At 38.4% G+C, this 21,040-nt stretch overlaps 1 protein-coding gene across 3 annotated transcripts in view; it reads right to left on the bottom strand.

Annotated features, from left to right (window-relative positions):
- Positions 1-18,800, bottom strand: part of DYTN (dystrotelin) — a 62,963-nt gene extending 44,163 nt beyond the window's left edge. For 2 of the 3 annotated variants that reach the window (XM_057411749.1, XM_057411748.1), the window contains exons 1-11: positions 15,934-16,524; positions 13,088-13,162; positions 11,067-11,268; positions 8,967-9,052; positions 8,006-8,094; positions 7,266-7,337; positions 6,768-6,931; positions 5,834-5,945; positions 4,081-4,226; positions 2,323-2,491; positions 356-426 (exon numbers count right to left, since the gene is read on the bottom strand). In XM_057411749.1, coding sequence (XP_057267732.1) covers positions 356-426; positions 2,323-2,491; positions 4,081-4,226; positions 5,834-5,945; positions 6,768-6,931; positions 7,266-7,337; positions 8,006-8,094; positions 8,967-9,052; positions 11,067-11,268; positions 13,088-13,162; positions 15,934-16,126 — 1,379 coding nt within the window. In that variant the 5' untranslated portion in view covers positions 16,127-16,524. Of the gene's footprint in view, positions 1-355; positions 427-2,322; positions 2,492-4,080; positions 4,227-5,833; positions 5,946-6,767; positions 6,932-7,265; positions 7,338-8,005; positions 8,095-8,966; positions 9,053-11,066; positions 11,269-13,087; positions 13,163-15,933; positions 16,525-17,787 lie in introns of those variants that run through there. The other variant, XM_057411750.1, reaches the window with a different exon arrangement.
- Positions 18,801-21,040: the final 2,240 nt, after the last annotated feature.

Below are 21,040 nucleotides of genomic sequence, written 5' to 3'. Positions count from 1 at the left end.
CATGAGTAATGTGATTCATTCACCCAGTTATATGATAAGCTCTGGGTCAGAGGGTGATGCAGTGTATCAGGAGCCGGCTTCCCAGATATCCTCTCAACTAGTGCTAATCTAAATGAAAGCTGAAGATCTTTGTCATATCTCTTTCTCTTCTCATGTGAGAATAGAGTGGTGTAAAGACACAGACTTACAATGAAAATACAATTGTTTTTGACCTAGTCTTGGGGTGCCCTTGTGTGAATTTGGAGCAATAATTGTACATTGACTCATGAGAATGAAACAAAACAGGAACAGAGGGAACTGAACATACTGTAGGAAATAGAGTAGATTCAGTCATCATACCACTGCATTTACCTACCTGCTCTCATTACGAATATTTCTAATGGATTCATGCATTTTTAACACATCTGCTTCAGAAGAGGCTATTGCCTGTAAAGAAAAGTATCTGTTCATAACTTTACCAGCAATAACATTTCATTTTCTATGCAAATTTTGCTACAAGAGGGCATGGCAAATTTGGAATTTGGTGTGTCTTGCAGATATATTAGCAGATTTTTTAGCTAACTACTAACTGATTGCAGTCATCTGATGCACTAAAGAATTTCTAATGGCTATTAGAACTGATTGCAAAATTTACTCTATAAAGCAAATTTATTGTCCTGTGATGAATTCTAAGTGTATGAGAACTTGCTTTTTTTTACGTTAAAACAAAATCCTCATTCCCTGGAATTTCTGCTAAATGGAATATTCTGATTTGAGTAGTGAAACACTTGAATCAGCTGAGCAGTAGTTTTGGCTGCCCCATCACTGGCAGCGTTCAAGGCCAGGTTGGATGGGGCTTTGAGCAACCTGGTGTAGTGGGAAGTGTCCCTGCCCATGGCAGGAATGAGATGATCTTTAAGGTCATTTCCAACCCAAACCATTCTGTGATTCTGTGATGCTATGACTCTGTGAAGTCCCACAACTGCTCTGGGACAAGGAGATGGAGGGAGGGACTGGATGTAGAAGAGAGAAGCTCCTGGTCTTTGAATGGAAATAGAAGTCTTTGGACCATGCAGGAGACAGTAGCCCAGAAGTCTGAGAGACAAACACTGCATTAGAGGTAAGCTGCTTTAGAGGCATGGTATAAACTGGGCTGGAATCAAGGCTGCTAGGAAATTTTAAGGCTAAGAGCTGGGGCCCCAGCACCTCCAAGCTTTTGGATTCTATTAAAACCTATAATTTGACTTATGTTCTGCATCTCTTTAAGCGGCATTGAAATAATCTGCACTACAAGATGTTGGAAATCAGTATAAAACTGCTCTAAAAGAATTCTCAACCCTGAGAGAAAATGAGCAAGAGAGCAACGCATGTGACAGAATCCCAATGCAGGGATGCAAGTCCCATCTTAATGTCTTCTAAACCAACAAATGCCAGCCATCAAAATTGTATGCTTAAGTAGTGTCTGCCTACTGCTTCTCCTGCAGATATGAGCTGGCTGCCACTATAGCTCAAGCTGGGCAGCAGAGTCCTAAAAGAGAGGTCTTCCAAAATGCATGACAGGAGTGGTAGCCTGAATGACCTGACATGCACATGCTAGTTCTCAGCTACTGCACCCCTGGTTTCTGGGAAGGACAAGACGAGTGGATAACACAAAATGGTTTGAACACAACCCAGTGTTCCCTATGTTCTGAGTACATGCAGAGCTACTAACCTCTCATATAAATATAGAAACAAAACACTGCTCTGCACTTATTTTTACCTACATCGTCCTACCCTCTCCTCTAGCATTCTTTCTATGCAGGGAACCTGGAAATGGATTAATGGAGAGCTTTTATGCATGAGTTATTTTAGTTGGAGTGAACACTACTCTGGGTTTATCTTGAAGAAGGGCCCATTCTGTCCTCTGGCTATTGCCATGGTGACAAAAATGGCCTGAGTCTAATAAGAATTAAGGTGTCCTTCCTTGACATTTGCCTGCAGTTTGAAGACGGGATGGCATTTTTTTCTGTCAGAATAGAGAGAGGCCTCAGTCTTAGCTTGTCTTTAATGTTGTCTTTAACTAAGACCACTTGGGAAAAAGTAAAAACTAACAGAGCAAATATTCTTAAAAATACTTCTCAAGGTCACTGAAGTCAAACAGTTAGTCACTAATCTGGGGAAGGTATCAAATTGAAGCTTCACTAAGTTTTCAGACCACATTTTTTCTGTAAATGAACAATTAACAGAAGGTTGAAGCTGCCCATCACGTTTCTTTTTCACTGGTAATTAGAAGGCAAATAGATAGTTTCCTTGGTAGGTCTTCTTCACAGCTTTAGCACTATTTCAGGTTCATGGTTTTTTCACCTGAATTTCTGTCTTGCCTCGCTCTGGTGTCTTGATGTTATTTTCACTCTTCTGCACTACAGTTCTGTTTTCAGATATGAACTTTGCTGACTCTAGGACAGGTCTGTCCACTAGGAAAGACAGGTTTTCAGGGCCAGGTAGTGGTGAAGCACCGAGTTCTTCCAGGGGACTGTATACCAACAAAGAAATAAAGAGTAGAGAAAGGATCAAGCATTATATGGTTTTGGTACCTAGAAAGATCAAAATAAAACTAATGCACTGTAAATAGACAGCTGGGCCACTGAATAAGCACAAAGTACAGTTTAGCTGTCTGATGGCATATTTTAGCTGAAAGAATGAAAACAAATTTCACCCTTTCAACAGAATCTCAGCAGCAGGTTCTTATTTCCACCCAGTTAATATCAGCAGTTTGCTGCTTGTCTTTTTTGGTTCCTTTAGCAGAGATCTAAATATGTTCGGAAATTCAACTACAAAAAGATAGCAAAGGACCAGATACCCTGCTGGTCAGGCCTGTGCTAGGAAAAGTCCAGATACCTATCAGCCCCACTAACACCTGTAACAGCTTCCCCAAACAAATTCTTCTTTCTGTCATTGCTACCAAAGCATTAGGCAAGCAACCCCCCACAGTATTACAGAGAAATCTTGATTGTTCCCAGAAGGATTAAATGACTTTCAAAATGAAGAAATATTTTTTGTCACTAGTTAGGAAATGTTAGGAGTGAAAAATGTTTTGCATTTTACCACAGTCTAAAAAACAAATACTGAAATAATTTTCTCCATAAGCATCACTGTAACTATCATCCATTAGTCTTTACTGTATATAAAAAATTGGTGTCTAATAGCAACGTACTTACCTAAGCAGTGTAGCATAATCACATTTTATAAACAGATTTTTCTCCTGCTTCACACAAGAATTAAATTAATTATTTCAGAGAGGAGTGATCATTTTTTCTCTATTTCAGTCTCACTGAAGCCTGATTTGGAGAACACATGCTAGATGCAAGAGAGTTGCTGGGTCTTTACACAACTGGGAAGGAATCTCATCCTTTGTATGTTCGTAGTGATTACCTCATATTATCACTCCCTTCAGTTTCTACACCTAAATATCAACAAAAACCTCAGAGCAACGAAGGAAAAACTGCAGGGGAAAGTCACAACATGACCTCCAATGCTCACTATTAACCACTGTGACCAATGGAAATACAGTAATTAATTTAAATGTTGACTAAAAGCAGATAGAACCGATCTGAAAGAATTGGAATAGTGATATCGGCTACTCACTATTTTGAGCGATCCCAAAATTTTTTTGTGGGATTTGCAACTCAGTGGGACTTGGGTAGAATGACTGTCAGTGAACTCACTGTGGGTCTCATGTGGAAAGCATTCACAATTAATTTCCAATGAGTTTGTCACAGAGGAGCTGCTTAAAATCAGTACTAAACATTTGCAACGGTTGACACTAGACTGAGCATAAAAAATGGCATGGAGAGAGAGAGGACATTAAGGAATGAGGGAAGTAAGACACAAGCATGTTATCTTTTATAAGGCAACTGGTCATTACGCTGTCAACATGGTTATCATGGTTAAGCTACAGAACAATGTGCAGCAGCTTCCCATTTATGCTCTCCCTTTTTAATGGAAAAATCATGATATGGTGTCTGCATAACAAAATCACTTACTGGAAGGACATCATCAAGCAATGTCCACAGCCTGGCATACTATTCGGAGATCATAACCTCATTGGAAACAGAAACTCACAAAGTCTTTTTGTGGGTATGGAAGTACGTCTCCTCCACTGCCTCCAGAGCCCTCCTTCTCTGAGACTCCTTTCTCCTGCGGCAATCTAGAATCAGGTTATTTCTGATGGTGCGGAGAAAGTGCTTTGCATTCGCCTTTGCTGACATCTATTGGAATGAGGGATAATAAAGAAGCAAGTGAATTTTCAAACAGGCACTGCCCAGAAGTAGACACAGTCCAAGGCAAAGACGAGGCATAAGAAAGCAAAGGTCCACCTCTTCAACAATTGAAGAGGCTCATGGCTACTGCCTGAGACCTGGAAGGGGAGCTGAGGTGGATGATAATGCAGGACCACAGGCAAAAATGCCTCCAGTTCTGTTAAGTAAGCAAAACACTCTGCCTGGGCCAAAATGAGGCAGCCTGGAAATGCCTAATCCAGTATTCTGGTAGCTACAGTGATTAAGCTCATAGTCACAACAGTAATTCTGCCTGACTAGTATCAAAGTTCCCTCTTGATCAATGGGCAGAAGTACTTTTATACTTGTATGAAGTGTTAATATGTACAGCCTTCTGTGCCTCACGTCCTGCTCTCATACAGTATAGTAAAACCCACACTTCCATTTGTCACAGCAGTGTCAGGCTCAGGTACAACAACTAAGCTCAGCAGCTGTATTATAGGAGGACACAAACCAATTCTGTCCCAGGAAGTGACTGCTGCAGAACGTGGGTTGAGCCCTGACAGACTGAACAGGGAAACACAAAGAGAGCAAACAGCATGTCTCCTAGAAATTTCTCAACATGGTAATAGCATTACCACAAGGTGTCAGCATGGAAAGGGAAAACGATGCTGGTATTTCAAATCCCCACAGTAGCCCACTCCCTGGTAACTTACGCAGCCAAGGACAGCATCAGCTAAGAGTGGAAGGTTTGGGAAAAGTGGTTTATCACTGATTCTTCTATGTCCCACACAAAGAAGATAAAAATGTTATCTGTCATAGTGAGTGAGTAGCTTATCTTTTTAATTTTGGTGTAGATTTTTGAAAAAAAAAAATATTTACATGGTTAATATTAGAGTAAGGCTTCTAAAAGGCTTCTGGAAATCTAAGTTCACTAATCCAGTTGCAATATTGCAGCAATAATATGGGAAAGCTCAACGTTAGACAGTATAGGAGAGGGAAGGATTTCATTTTGAAACAAACCTCATCTTCCAAACACAAATTCACAGTGTTGAACTTTGCCACCAGTGTGACGACAGTATAAGTTGCCCCTGTAACAGAGCCCAAATATGTGATGTGAACTTAGCTGGGCCCATGCCGCCTCTTTGAGCTGTATCCCTGACAGAGACAAATGAGTCCAAATAGCTTGCAATAAAGTGAAAAAGGTCTGAAAAAAAAGACATTTCATGCAGGATTTTGTACAACTTTAAGATTAATCAATTTCTGAATGAGTCCACATGGGGATTGAGAAGAAGAATCACTGAGGCACACTGAGTGCCCTTTCCTCAGGTTTAAGGATAATCTGCGAATAGCAGACTTGCCATAAAACTCCTTAGGAAGAGGACTTGCACTATGGCATTTCATGGCTCTATTCTAACTAAACACTCCATCTAACGTTAGAAGTTCCTTTTTTTCCTTTTCCTGACTCCCTAATATATCATGCCCATTATGGGTAATACACACAGAATTTCATAATCAACGTACTTCAAGAGTCTACTGCCTACTTGCCTACATGAAAAACCTGAATAGGGAAATGAATCAGTACAATGGGACTCCACCTGCACACAGTGTTCCATAACAGGATGTGAACTCTTATGTGGTTTGCTGAGACGTCCAGTGAAAAAGCAGACTTGGCAAAGGTCAAAATTGAGGCACTTCAGACAGCGATACCTGTAAGGGAAAACAGAAGGATTAAGTTACTTCCCCACAAGTAATAATTTGGTGTAAGTGAGCTTGATTACTGGAAATGCAGATCCCTGGGTTAAGAAATGCAGAGAAGCATCTTTGTTAGAACAACTTGCTTCGGCATTCTCTGAATTCAAGAGTTATTTTGCTCTGTTCTTCTCCAGAACCCACTAATGATATTGGTATTATTTATATAATTCAGTTCAAGGAAGAAACAGTTTTTCGAGCACAGTTCCTGAGAATGCAGTTGTATTTTCATATGTTTCTGAGCCCTCAACTTACCTCTATTTGCTGCTCTCATGGAACTGTAATATCATTACATTATTGACATAGGATATGCAACTTTGAAAAAAAAACCCAAAAGGCAAAAAAACTAAACCTGCAGGCTTGCTATTAGTGAGAAGAGAGGAACAGTAAAATGATTTTCTGAACATTCTGGTCAGTATGTAATGGATAGTGTTCTTTTTATACCATTAGTCCATTTTGTACCATTACTTAGATCAGTAAGATGCTAAGATGGATAACTTAACTAGCCAGCTGATACACCTGATTATGGGATAAAGAACTAAGAAATGAGATACACAGGTTTAATTTGCTTTACCGCTGAACTACCAGTTTACTTTCAGTAAATCTCCATGATCATGTCTGCTAGTGAGCTAAAGAGAAGCAGGATGCAGGCTTGAGCACTAGGCTGTGATGGTTCTTTCTTTTCCTATCTTACTTGTTAAATTAGATTATGTCCAAAGATTTTTGCTTAATACAGCAGTTAGAGCCTGTAAGGTATGCAAACAGTGATTACTCACACACCTGAGGCCTGTAATGGGGAAAATTTTGCAGACTTTACATCTGGCTTGGTGCGAAACCATTGCTGTGGCTGATAATCTGTAACACGTAGGGAGCCACAGGAGAACAGCAGGCTCCGATCTTAGCCAAGACAAGAATTTTTCTTCAACAATTGCTGAATTCAGAACCTGGAAAAAATACATGTCTCAAGTTCAGCTGTTTACATCAAAAGAAGCGGTTTCTCGTCTATAATTCTTAATAAAAGCCAATATTGGACTCTGCTAGCATAGATTTTCATGTAAAATGTTACTGGGCTCCAAAAGGCTTGCAATAAATGCAAGTCTTCAGTAGTCTTTCTGAGGACCTTTTCTATAGCTATAAATCCTCCTATACTGTCAGACTGACAATCAGTCCTGCCCCTTAGAAGTTGATACTGGTGTATGTTATATGGTGATATGCTTACAATTTTAATCAACCAGCAACATTGACAATCATTTCACAGGACATCATAATTTCACTCACCCCATGGAAACAGCTGCGAGTTGCAATTTCCACACAAGACAAAGTGCAGCCTTCTCCCACAATGGCTGGTATCTGCATCAAGAAGAAAGGCTCAAAAACACCTCAATAAAAAGCAGATGTTCCCATCATGCTCTGCTGAGATGGTGACAGCACACAGATGGTGAAGTATCTATAGAAATGCCATTTTACACACTGTTCTGAAAAAATCCTGTTCATATTCATACCATCAGCATGCAATTTCATAGTTAAGTATGTGTCAGAATGATTTGCTTCCAGCTCACTTACTGAAATGGATCAACATGTTATGTTGCTATACTAGAATACTGAAGGACACTGGGTTTTAACCACAGAGGTCATTTTCAGATCCCATTTTCAGCACCAGTTCAGCTGGAAATACATGTATGCTAAGGCATTTTTCTGCAACTGCAAGCTATTCTGGTGAGTTCAAACATCCGAAGTTTGAAGTCACTTTAGGAACAGCTGTATGCAGCTGTTCCCAGGACATGTAAGCTCCAGAGAAAATGAATGCACAGAGGCACTGATGCAATTGGTGACACTGGCTGAGAAAAGCTGTAGAATTTGCTTCTTTTATCTACTTCTCATGGTAGCTCCTTATGTCTGCACAGAGCCTCACTGACTTTAATCTGGTAATGTAACTGGATATAAAACCATGTATTTTTTCTCTTAGATTAGGATACTCCTTCAAGATCTGTTGTGTAACAGTACTGCTGTAGCATTACCTGATTTAAGTCTGTTAGTAGGTTTCTCAGGGCACTACGGGTGATCAAGGCCATCTTCCCTTCAGGGACAGCATAAAACTGGAAGAAAGCTGAAAACAACCAGAGGAAAGAAACTGAAATCCTGGCAGAGCCTGAAGTGTCTTCTAGCTACTCATTCTCAAACTATCTACATGATGACTGCAGTCTACCAAATAAACCCCTCAAGGAAGTTCCCCTTAATGTCTATCTAACAGGTGTTCAGTGACAATAATTTCTTCCTACAGGCAGGTAAAAGAGAAAGAAAGCAAGGATATTATGACAATAATATGCCAGTTCCTGGCACTGAAGACAGGTAAGGATGAAGGAAAAATTTTCATGGCTGTAACAAAAAAATTTAAATTTGTTTATACAAGATAGGTCCTATTTAAATTGTGAATTGTTAATTCCAATTGTTATTTGGAAGGAACTACACAGTATGCAGTGAGGGAGTATGAGGCCAATACACCACTTGTGGTCCATTTGCTCTCCATTTTGAGCATTTAATCCAAGCAGAAATCTTTGTGCTGCACATTGCATTGGACTACCTTTATCTGTTTTACTCAGTCTTTTTAAGCGTTTTTGTCTAATGTTAAGAAGCTTCCTGGATCAAATATATAAAACTGCTTTCTAATTCAATGACATTTGAAATTAGGGACTTTCTGTTTTTTTTCTGCTAGGCAAAAAGAACTTGCCCTTCATTTTTAAGCTCTACTTATCTTAAACTTTACTATGACTTGTTCTGATCTTTATTCATCTTTATGCAAAGATGACTAAGGATATTGATGAAAAAGTATTCTCCTGCATCAGCCTTTCTCTAAGCAGTCAACATAGTTTACTCTTTGTATGGCAGAGCAGTATTCTCTTTTAAATTAAAAAAATCACAATGGAGATTTTTGTCAATGTTCAGTATTTCAGGCAGTGTATAAAATCATACATTTCCCACCTCTGTATTTAGCCAGTAAAGTGTCTCCTGAAAGGGCAATTAGGGCAGCTGCAGCAGATCTAGCTTTGATATAACCTGTTCCAGATCTAGGAAAATGAAATAAGATACACTACAATCACTGAGAATGTAAAAACTGAAACCTCTGAAGAAAAAATATTGCTATGTTGAAGAAAACTTTAAGACTCCTCTCCTTTTATATCTACACAACTAATGTCACATTTTAGTGATATTTTATGTCTAGGACCCTTTGTCACTGAATGTAGCTAGAGTTAACTGTTCAAGATGCCATGCAATCATAAAACAAAAAGAAAGCATCTCCTTCAAAGACCTCACATTTCAGGTAAAATTTCATTTTCATTTCATTTACAGACATGCCCTAAAAAAAAAAAATCTGCTCTTCATTTGTGGAAAGCCTTCTGAAATATGAAAGAGAAAGCAGGATTATAATCCTGGGTTTATATTATAACATCAGGCAGCCCCAGCACTGAGCCAGTCTTGGGCTGATTCCCTTTAATTTAACTGCAACTCAATTTTATCAAAAGGGTATATGCAGGAGCAAGACTTCAGTTTTGAGTGTCTGACCACAAAGAATGTAGCTTAATTTAGAACCCAATTTTGCGACATAGGCACCTAATAGAAAAACGTTTTTTTTTTTAATGTGAAAACAAAGCAGACATGAATTGAAATCCTGGAATTCTATATTTAAGATATTACTTTTGCAAAGCAGTATTGCACTTCAAAATACCATTACAGAAAATTGTCTTCAAATGTCTTTAGCTAAATTGTGTTTTTCAAGAGCATACTGCATAAAACTACGATACACTTCCTAGATTATGGACTGCATGGGAAATTGCTGGTCAAAATCTTATAGATTTTGAATTTATATATTGAGTTTTTCCATAACTTTCATAGAAAAAATGCCCAAGATTAAAACTAAAGTACACAAACACAACTCCTCATGATGGTTTATGGAATTTTACTAAGACAGACGCCACAAAAACGGGGAAAAGTCCTTATGTGCTCTTGCCACTAAATACGTTCCAGTGTTTACAGTGGACAACAGCACTCTACAGAGATGCCCTGATTAGAAGAAAATTATAATAAACTTTTTCTAGCCTACATACATGTGAAGAAACTTGTAATTTATTTTAAAGTAATTACAGCAATAGTAAAATTGCACACTGTCCTAAGAAACCAGAAAAAAGACCAAGATAGTCCTGTTAAGAAGATTCTTTTAATCATTTCCATACAGTGCACACAAATTACAACATACTCTTGATGTCTCTAGCTTTGTTTCATAATACACGTTTATTCTTAATCTTAATTGATTTTTTAAATACAAAAAATCCCCACAACATAGGACCATAAGCAGTAGTGATCATATTAATGACCAGTGATTGAATAAAAAGTCCTGCAGACCTCTCACATCTCACTTTCTGTAAGAAACTTTGCTCTGATGTAGAAGGGAATAAATTTCACCTGTGGTGAATAAATTACAAAATTAACTTAGCCTTTGTCTTTTAAATGGGTCACAACCCAACCCATGTTTGGTCAATGAATTCATTAATCACAAACAATACACAAGGTAAGTACACTCTGTGAGCTGCTTTCTTATTATTCACAGAAACTATTTGCTCTTCACAGGAGTTAGCTGATCAACTTAGTTATGAGATTGTACTTTTGTTTCATAATTAGCTGATGAACTTTTTAAGCTGGAGAAAAATGAATAATGAAAAGTAACTAGCAAATTCTTGACCTTTCTACGGGTACTGTAATTCAAAGGCAAATACGCATTCTTTTTCAGGACTATATGAAAAAATCTTGGCAGCCAAAAGAAGAGCTACTCCCTGTAAAACTGTTTACAGAAAACGTTAGCATGGACTGGCAGAAATCTGGGCTTCTAGATAATTTTGGAAACATTTGACCACTTTCTCTGATAAAGCTTTGTGCCTTGTATTGCTATAGCTGAACTACTCCTGTTGTGTATATAAGAAAAACATCAACAAAATGTAAAAGTTTGATACCAAAATGGTATGAGAGTGATAGAAACAGATTTAGCCTAGCAATACTTTGTGATGGATTTACATCTGTGCTTCTCACCTGTCATACATGGCAGCTAGCAGGCTCAATGTGAAATCAGCACCTCTTAGATCTATCTGGCCTGGTTTTTCTAACCTTGCCCTTTGGAACAGTTCTGTCAGCATTCCAGAGATCTGCTGCACTTTCAGAGAAATCTGCTTTTCCCTCTGGCCCTGTTCACTTGACAGGGCGTGCTGAATCAGAGAAACATCAATCAAATCCACTGTGGAAAAATTAAGGGAGAAATGAATGAGAATCCCTGCCTTTTCATGAATGGAAGCTCAACTATTTTTTTATTAGAAGTGTCTAGTTAAGACAAGTCTGTTAGATAAAGTCTAAAACAGCATGCAGTATTTAGAAAGAAATAATCTAGGAAAGGTACTGTTGTCTATAGATGTAGCAAAACTTGTGAGGCTACAAAGATAGAACAGCTGAGATAAAATTCCCTGGATCTGATTTTGGGATAGATATAAAGGGAATAAAATATCATGATTAACTGCAACCAAATTATAGAGGATAATAGCATGATTAACTGCATCCAAATTATAGACTTAACTTTAATTCTATATATAGATAGATATTTCGTAGACTCCAGAAGAAGCAGAGAACCTAGAATATGTCCTATGATCTTTCCAACGCAGATGGGAAAATATCAGTGTGAAACACTGGTGAATCTCAGTCTGGAAAACCATGTGCAATTCTGGTCACCAGTGTTCAAGGAGGAGGAGAGTAAATGGGACAGATGCTAGGAGTGCTTACAGGAGACATGGAGGAGTAGGAAACAGAGCTCATATAAAGCTGTGCGAATTGGCACCAGGCAGATTTACTACATCAAGCTGAGATCAGACTAAATGCATTTATAGAAGGGCATGCCCAAATGCAAAAATATGGCCAAGAACAACAGACTAATCATCTTTTCTGGGCAACCCTGGTCTCGTGAGACCTCACTTGAAGTATCCTGTACAGTTCTGGTGTCCTCAATATAAAAAGGACATGGAACTGTTGGGACAAGTCCAGAGGAGGACCATGAGGATAATAAAGGGGCTCAAACACCTCTCATATGAAGACAGACTGAGAAAGTTGGGGCTACTCAGCCTGGAAAAGAGAAGGCTGCATGGAAACCTCATAGCAGCCTTCCAGTATCTGAAGGGGGCCTACAAGGATGCTGGAGATGGACCTTCATTAGGGACTGTAGTGATAGGACAAGGGGTAACGGGTTCAAACTTAAACAGGGGAAGTTTAGATTGGATATAAGGAAGAAGTTCTTTACTGTGAAGGTGGTGAGGCACTGGAATGCGTTGCACAAGGAAGTTGTGAATACTCCATCCCTGGCAGCGCTCAAGGCCAGGTTGGACGGAGTCTTAGGTGACACAATTTAGTGTGAGGTGTCCCTGCCCATGGCAGGGGGGGCTGGAACTAGATGATCTTAAGGTCCTTTCCAACCCAAACCATTCTGATTCTATGAAGACATCGCTTACAGTGTTGTGCATTTTCAGCAAAAGACAGTTTCAGGTGGAAAATTCAAGAATTCCATGCATTTTAGCTTAATCTGGAATTTACACCCAGTAGCTAGGTGACAGGGAGAATGAGTGTGGGGTTTGTGTTCTACCACATTTAATTTTTTCTCATTAATACTTATAGTATTAATAATTATTTATGTCAATGCATTTTTGATGATCCATGATCATTTCCAATAAATTGACTCATAAGAAACACATGAGAATTTGACATTTAACAAGAATAAGAATAGACAGATAACGATTCATAATTGCCAGTGATGTCTACATAGCAATGTTGCAGATTGTAATAAGAATTTGATTTTGTCATGCCTTTAGAATTTTACTAATGTATTTCCACTGACATTCAAAAGGGGGAAAAATCGATTTGAAGTAGTATGTAGCTCTTAAGTGCTTGTAATACATTCTGGGAATCTCAGGTGGAAAATGAGAGAGAAAAGTAGCGTAATAACTCATGGTGACAGCAGTACAAGTTTTGTTACAGATTCTTATTGTCAAAGCACAGGATTCTCTTCAGCTACTAACACTGGCATAGACTTTGTACCGAGCGTAGTTTTAGGGCTGTTCTGTAGATGGAGCTCTGAACATCATTGAAAGCCTCTGTGAAAGAAAACACACGTTACAATGGTAGTTTGTCAAAAAACAAAACAACACAACAAATTATTTAACTAAAAATCAAAAGAACCAAATATGCACTTGATGAGATAGCTTTGTGGGGAAAGTGGTCTTATAACCAGTGACATGATGGGTTGTAAAAATAGTATTTAACATATCACAGAATCATAGAATAATTAGGATTGGAAAGGACCTTAAGATCATCAAGTTCCAACCCCTCTGCCATGGGCAGGGACACCTCACAATAAACCATGCCACCCAAGGCTCTGTCCAACCTGGCCTTGAACACCTCCAGGGACGAAGCATTCACAACTTCCTTGGGCAACCCATTCCAGTGCCTCACCACCCTTACACTAAAGAACTCCTTCCTTATATCCAATCTAAACTTCCCCTGTTTAAGTTTGAACCCGTTACCCCTTGTCCTGTCACTACAGTCCCTAATGAAGAGTCCCTCCCCAGCATCCCTATAGCCCCCCTTCAGATACTGGAAGGCTGCTATGAGGTCTCCACGCAGCCTTCTCTTCTCCAGGCTGAGCAGCCCCAACTTCCTCAGCCTGTCTTCATACGGGAGGTGCTCCAGTCCCCTGATCATCCTCGTGGCCCTCCTCTGGACTTGTTCCAACAGTTCCATGTCCTTTTTATGTTGAGGACACCAGAACTGCACACAATACTCCAGGTGAGATCTCACGAGAGCAGAGGGGCAGGATCACCTCCTTCGACCTGCTGGTCACGCTCCTTTTGATGCAGCCCAGGATACGGTTGGCTTTCTGGGCTGCAAGCACACACTGAAGCCGACTCACGTTAAGTTTCTCATCAACTAACACCCCCAAGTCCTTTTCCACAGGCCTGCTCTGAATCTCTTCTCTGCCCACCCTGTAGCTGTGCCTGGGTGCACCTATAGAGCACACCTGCTTCTTTGTGAATCAAGTCTATCCATGGACCAGAAAAAAGGATATGCACTGTGCATACTTTAAGCCAAGATCAAAATGAAATTATATTTCTTCAGCCAACACTGTTTCTTGATCAGAGATGCTCTTGTACAAGGAACAGTTTGTCAGTTTGCACAGCAGGATTATTGTTTTGAAAGCCTGTGTTTCCAGCATTAAACAAATTTTCTGTCAAAATTAACATCTGGGGCTCTCACAGAAGAAAAACAATTTACCAGAACAACTGGCTTTTGACATCTCTGCTTAGTAATCTCACCCAAACTGCCTGACTAAATCCCATAGCCTTCTATGATTTCAGCTCATTTCTGTCACATCACTGAAGTATGTTTTCCAGAGTGGGAAGCAAGGGCTTCTAAAAACGGCTTATACCTGATACTTTACACCCATTCCTAGAACTCCAAGACACACACAAAAAGGGGGGAGGGAGGTGAAGGCTTAAAAAGCTTTGTTCACAAAGCTTTAGAAACTAGAAAGGGGTTTGTCAGTTATCCTCCTGTCCTAAGAGACTCTTTCTTCCTGTACTTCAGAGAGCAAGAGTTACTCACAGTTGATTAAGGTCAAAGATAAACAACAAATATGCATAACTGAGTAGAAATAACTCAGAAACTCTGGACCTGTTTAGTCTGGAAATAAGCCAATCTGTGTGTCATGGTTTCCTACAAATGTACCAGACTAATGTTAATAGTCAGCAAATTATGGGCTCTGCTGCTTCCCAGATGCTGCCTAAGATATAGAAATAAGCCAATACCTGCTATACCATCTTTTAGTCCTGCTCATGTCGTATTATGTTTTGTGATATTGTTTGGAGATGTAGTGTAGCATGTCATACAATGTGAAAAATCGGTTGTGACTTCCATGCATCACCAGTTCTCTTTCTTCAGTAACCTGAATCCAACGCTCTTTTCAAAGTAACAGAAAGACTCCCAGAGTTCTCAGTAGGCTACGGATTAAATTCCAAATGATTATTTTCAAATACAAATGCTAGAAACATACACATGATCCAACTCAAACACCTTCCATGTGCAAGATGACTAAGTGAAGGGAATCTGTTTCAGTAGCCATCTGCTACTCACTTCAAGTCCACCCTTACAGATAAAATGTGGCCCCAAAGTAGGGCATTCTGTGCCTGTCAAGCAGTTCCAGAATTAGCTTGTGAGAACACACAAGTAAAACGGCAGAGAAAATAAAAAAAAAAAGACCAAGTAAAATACAAAATATTTTAGGATTTGTTTTTATGAGAGGCTATTTAGGGACACTAAACTTTCATTTCTCATAGCGATGAAGCTTCCCCTTTGGACAGAAAACAAGCATGTAATAATTCTGCAGCAGGACAAATTTCAAGAGTCATAAATGCCCTTTGTTGAGAAGCTGGCAAAGGAATTCCTACACACATACGATACATTGTTTCCCAGCATCTCCAGCTGATTACCTGCTAGTTCTCCATTTTGCATTACTCGTTATCTAGCAGATGAAGTGTCTGCTAAGATTTTGCACTCAGGAAGGGAGTGTATGGCCACCCTTCATGCCTATTCAAGAATATGTGAAACAAACCCTTATGAGACATTGTAAGTCAGAGAACATGGCTCCTGAGTGCCTGACCATTCCATGAGCCCATACAATAACAGCAAGGAAGGTACCAGGACAGATCCAGAAATAAAGGTGGGACATCACAGCTGTGTATTTTGTCATTTATGTGATACAACACAGAGATTCTGAAAGTTGTATGATTTCATTATAGTTCAGTAGTTTCTGTTCAAACAGACAGATATTTCTTGAGAAAAGTTGGGAAAAAATGATTAAAATCCTTACCCTGCAAGTCTGGATCCATTGGAAACGAACAGATGGCATTAGGCATTCTATAACGAAATAAACTAAAGTGAAAACCCACATTTTCTAGGCAAAGACATATCAAACCATTCAAATCAAACCTTTTAATCTGAACAGTTACTGGAGGCATTCCAGAAAAGAAACTAAACAGAATTACATAAAACAACATGACCATTTTAGTGCTAAGTGCAGAGAAGCTCCAGAAAATTGCATGTTGTCTGCTCAGGATAAAGTAGGAGTAATTCTAGTAACTGCAAAACAGTATGAAGGCAAAAGCAGTCCCCAAAATAGTTTCAAGTACAGGAAATGGGATCTTCCAGTATTGAAGTGTCCAGTGTTTACAAATAGGATTACTACACGATCCATAGTATATAAATTCAGGGCCAGAGAGGGCACCTTTACACGAGACTCTTCCCAAGATTCATTGATTACAATTAGTCACAAATCTATTTTCTAAAATTTTCAAAAAGAACTAAAGTTTTCAGCTGAGCCAACATTATTTCTTTTGGGACTGAGAAGGAGGAGAGAAAAGAACCATACCCATGAATCCACTTCTTCACACAACCCTGAAAGCAAAAATAATGATGTCCCTAATAAAAACTGAATATAGAATCATAGAATCAGAACAGTTAGGGTTGGAAAGGACCTTAAGATCATCAAGTTCCAACCCCTCTGCCATGGGCAGGGACACCTCACACTAAACCAATTACCCAAGGCCTCGTCCAACCTGGTCTTGAACACTGCCAGGGATGGAGCATTCACAACTTCCCTGGGCAACCCATTCCAGTGCCTCACCACCCTAACAGGAAAGAATTTCCCCCTTATATCCAATCTAAACTTCCCCTGTTTAAGCTTGAATCTGTTACCCCTTGTCCTATCACTACAGTCCCTAATGAAGAGTCCCTCCCTAGCATCCCTATAGGCCCCCTTCAGATACTGGAAGGCTGCTATGACATCTCCATGCAGCCTTCTCTTTTCCAGGCTGAACAGCCCCAACTTTCTCAGCCTATCTTCAGGATTTATTTCATTAGCACTTGAAACTCCAATATATTTTTAAACATTAAAATATTAATATTCATTCAGTCCAGTAACTATCAGTTAATGTTACAGCTGAAAAACATTAGATATAACAGATCTAAGTTACAAAAGGCCACATATATGGCTTATAGTGGGGGGAAAAAAAGGCAATTTGCTAGAATAAATAAAAATTCAATAGATGAAAACTATCTAAGGCTTAAATAATAAATTTGTTTTGATATTAAAACTGAGCTTCCTCAAATGTTCACTTTATTACATTCTTCCAGTAAGAGTCATTGATCATTTGCCATGAACATGACAGAATACCTGCCAATTATGAAGCATAAATATTCAATGATCTGTAATTATTGAGTCTGTCATAAATATGCTTCTCACCATTTTAATTAGCGATAGCTGCAGTTCTGTGTTTCAGTTTCTAAATAACCTATAAATACTTTAAAATGATGGGATACAGATTTGCTTTAATAACTTCTTCATTAAAGACTACAATTTTTATTGAAGTCCTTTTTTGATAGAATTACCACTATGTTTCTTTTTCACTGTTCCTCTATTTAATTCCTTACTAAGGTTTAGACTCAACCCTGGATTGTGTAAGACTACAGTTCTGCCCAAAATTTACATACACATGTAACTTGCTGACACAATTACTCCTAAAATAGGTGCAGTAGTATATGCCTCTGCACAGCTTGACAGAAAAGTCAATATAGGGAAATGAGTGAAATCAGAAGATTCTAAGCAATGAATTAAACATAAGTGTTTAGTGAAAGTTACATGTAGCAAACTAAAGGATAGACTTACAAACACACACTTTGTCTCATGTTTTCCTCCTTCTTTTGCCCTCCACCAAAGCTACATAAAACAAAGCAAGAGGATAAATGTATAAAATACATAAGTTAAACTCACTTAAATTAGAACTCAGTCATTAGAATTTGCTCACTCAAATAAGAACAGATCCACTGACTTGACTGAGTTATAGAGCATGCATAAACTATTTGTATTTGATACTTACGTTATGATGACAATTTCTCTATCCAGTACAGAACAATGCCTAACCTTTAAATTACCCATATAGATATACTACCATACTTTTGTACTAGGGTATTCGTGGTCTCAAAGTTAAGTATGTGTTCATGTGTTTCACAAAACTGGCTGTCACTGTGCAACATAACATCATTTCCCATCAACCCTCCCCTCCAGAAAATTATGAAAGGCATTATTAACATAGGTGAAGTCTACATTTTTATATACAAAAGTCTATGGAGAGTCCAGCTCTTGACTGCAGTAGGAGAGCTTGGGTGACATGAACAGTGTCTACTTCAGTGTTAAGACGTATACTTTATAATGAACATAACATGAAAGTAGAAGTAGTATCTGCCTGCCATTAACTATAAACTAATTCTGCTCATTGATAGACTATTTCAGCCAGTATGTTGCTGTATTTCAGTTACATGTGCCCTTTAATAATTAAAACCACTCCACAAAATGAAGCAGACTTTTAAAAGTAACTACCAATGGACAGGAAGTAAATTTTTAGAATTAGAAACCCCAATCCCATTAACACAAATACTCTCATGTGCAGAACAAGAGTAGACTTATTTTCTAATCCCATTGGAATGTGCAAGAAAAGCAACATTTGATCACTTACATGTATTTAGTTTACCTATATAAGTTCTCAGCATATGTACTTTAGCAAATAAAATTAATTTTTAAGTATGCTACGTAATTAAGTTACAGTACAGAAAAAGCCAGACCAGATAAAGTAAGGAAGAAATCTTCCAATAGATTGACTTGATCACAGGGGCTTTCTTTCTTTTGAAATCAGACAGCATATGATCATACATACATAAAACATACATACAAACATGCATAAAATAAACTACAATTACTTTTGTTTCCTGTGAAGGGTAAGAACATTCGATGTTGTTCAAAGGCTGAAATTATTGCCTTCTCTTAAATACAGTAACAGTGCTTACCTTTCTCTTAGCTACTTACTAAAGGCCCAGAAGTCAGACAGCACTGCCAGAGAAAGCCTAGTTTTATAGCACTTTAAAGTTGACTTCAAGACACAGTTCTAAAGGTTTTGCTTTTCAACGAATGCTCTTCACAACAAATGCCTGGCAAAGGCCCAGATCAAAGTATCAGGTAATGTCTAAGCAGTCAAAACAGAGAACACTAATTAATTAGTAATAAATATCTTGAATTATTAAAGATAAAACTCCTTTGATCTCTGTTTCAAAGCAATTTTTTCTTATGGGTAGAGTGCAATATTTCTAAATTGAAGGACCTTTACTAAGCATCTCCCAGTTGCTGAGAAACAGTGTTGCTATAGAGACTGAAAAGGAGGTGGAAGCTGGCACAATAATACAGAAAGCACAGTGTGCCATAGCAAATGGTGCAACTACACAAAGAAGGAAACTAGTAAGTAAGTCCTAGTGGTAATGTCCTAGAGTAAGAAATCTTTAGGCCAAACATAAAGCTTACACACTCATCAGTATATCCAAATGCTAGTGTTTTATGCAGCATACATATAACATTTGTGAGACATACACTTCTCTTAAAGCCCCTTTTCATACATTTTTCAACAGTTACTCTAGTACAGGTAAGTAGGATTCATCAGTGCTATGAATATCCTACATACGTATCATTACTCAGTAACTTGTGACAAAATGTGTACCGTTTACTTACTACTTATAGAAATTACTTATTACTTATAGAAGCACCAAACTTAGTGATGACCAAGTCAGGCTGTGCTACAACTGTAACCAACTGTGAATATTTTAGCTTTCCTATTATTTTTATTCTTTCTTTCTCTCCTAAGCAAAAGATATAGGTAAAGAAACTTCTCCATTCTATTATACTTCCATGAGGAAAGACCTGAATTTCCCTGCAGGCCATGAGGCAAATCTAATTAGAATAACTTAGGATAAAAGAGACATCCAAGACATTTGTTTTGCCTTTCTCCTCCCAACCTCTGAGAAAAAATTCTTTGCCTGTGGTTTTCAGGTAGTGACCCAGAAGTTTGATGTGGCTGCTTATGTATTGCAGAAACGGTTCATCTGCTTCTCATTAAGAGCTATGCAGTGTTGGTGCTTGAATTGCAGCTTGTTTGAACTACTTCCTCCAAAGAATTCAAAGAGTAAACGACTGCCAAATCATATTCCATATAGAGAAAAAAAAAACAACAAACCAACAACCACAAGTGTAAATATACATTAGAGAAGTTCACTTTTCCTATTCTGTCTTGGGAAGGAGCTACAGAACAAGTAGTTTGTAAAGACTACAGGGTAGCATACTTCCCTGCTATGCTCCCCTAAGACATCTGGCTCCAGATGCTCCTCAGAGACTCAGACAATTTTCTGTGCGTACACCACTAGAAACTAATTCTCTGAAGACTGCTTCTTCCTGAAATGAATGATTCCTAACCACTTTCTCCAAGACTTTTTAACAACACTTCTCTCTACAACTCCCACATGAACTCTTTCGTGAAGATATTTGTAACAATATATCAGATACTGTACATGTTGCTTCTCCCATACACATTTCATATACAGTAAGGAGTACACTCTTCCAACTCCCTTGTGATACCCCAGCTTTCTGATCTCCTCTTCCCAAGAATAGTGAGACTCCCCTTCTAATTCTGTCCACATCAGCTAATAAATAGCAAATAAACTCCTCGTGGTTTCCTCACATAAGAAGAAGTCTACCCCTGTTCAGAGTTTGAACCTCCACTTGAACAGAAATAATTCATTTATTCCAACTATTTATACCTGATTCAAAGAAGAGGAAACCTTTTATTTTCCTTTAAACACATCTGATAAAAAATTAGCAACTACAATAATATTTCATTTAACAGTCTCCATCTTTTAGGACACCAAAGACATTCAAGTGCAAGTGGTTTATCAGTAATTCTGTTTAGACAAGGACTTAATTAATTCCATGTTTGACTTAAAACATATGAGTAGTCCCTATGAAACTCATGAAATAAATAAGAAACATGAGACAAAAATGGTCTTGTCACTAAGGAGTTGTATGCACTTAAATTTTTGTGTTA

The sequence above is a fragment of the Pezoporus wallicus genome, unplaced genomic scaffold (genome assembly GCF_028554395.1).
Source record: "Pezoporus wallicus isolate ANWC-B61680 ecotype Strahan unplaced genomic scaffold, APGP_CSIRO_Pwel_v1 contig_6732, whole genome shotgun sequence".
NCBI lineage: Eukaryota > Metazoa > Chordata > Aves > Psittaciformes > Psittacidae > Pezoporus > Pezoporus wallicus.
The sequence above is the reverse complement of the archived record's forward strand: the minus strand, read 5'-3'. Positions and strand labels throughout refer to the sequence as shown.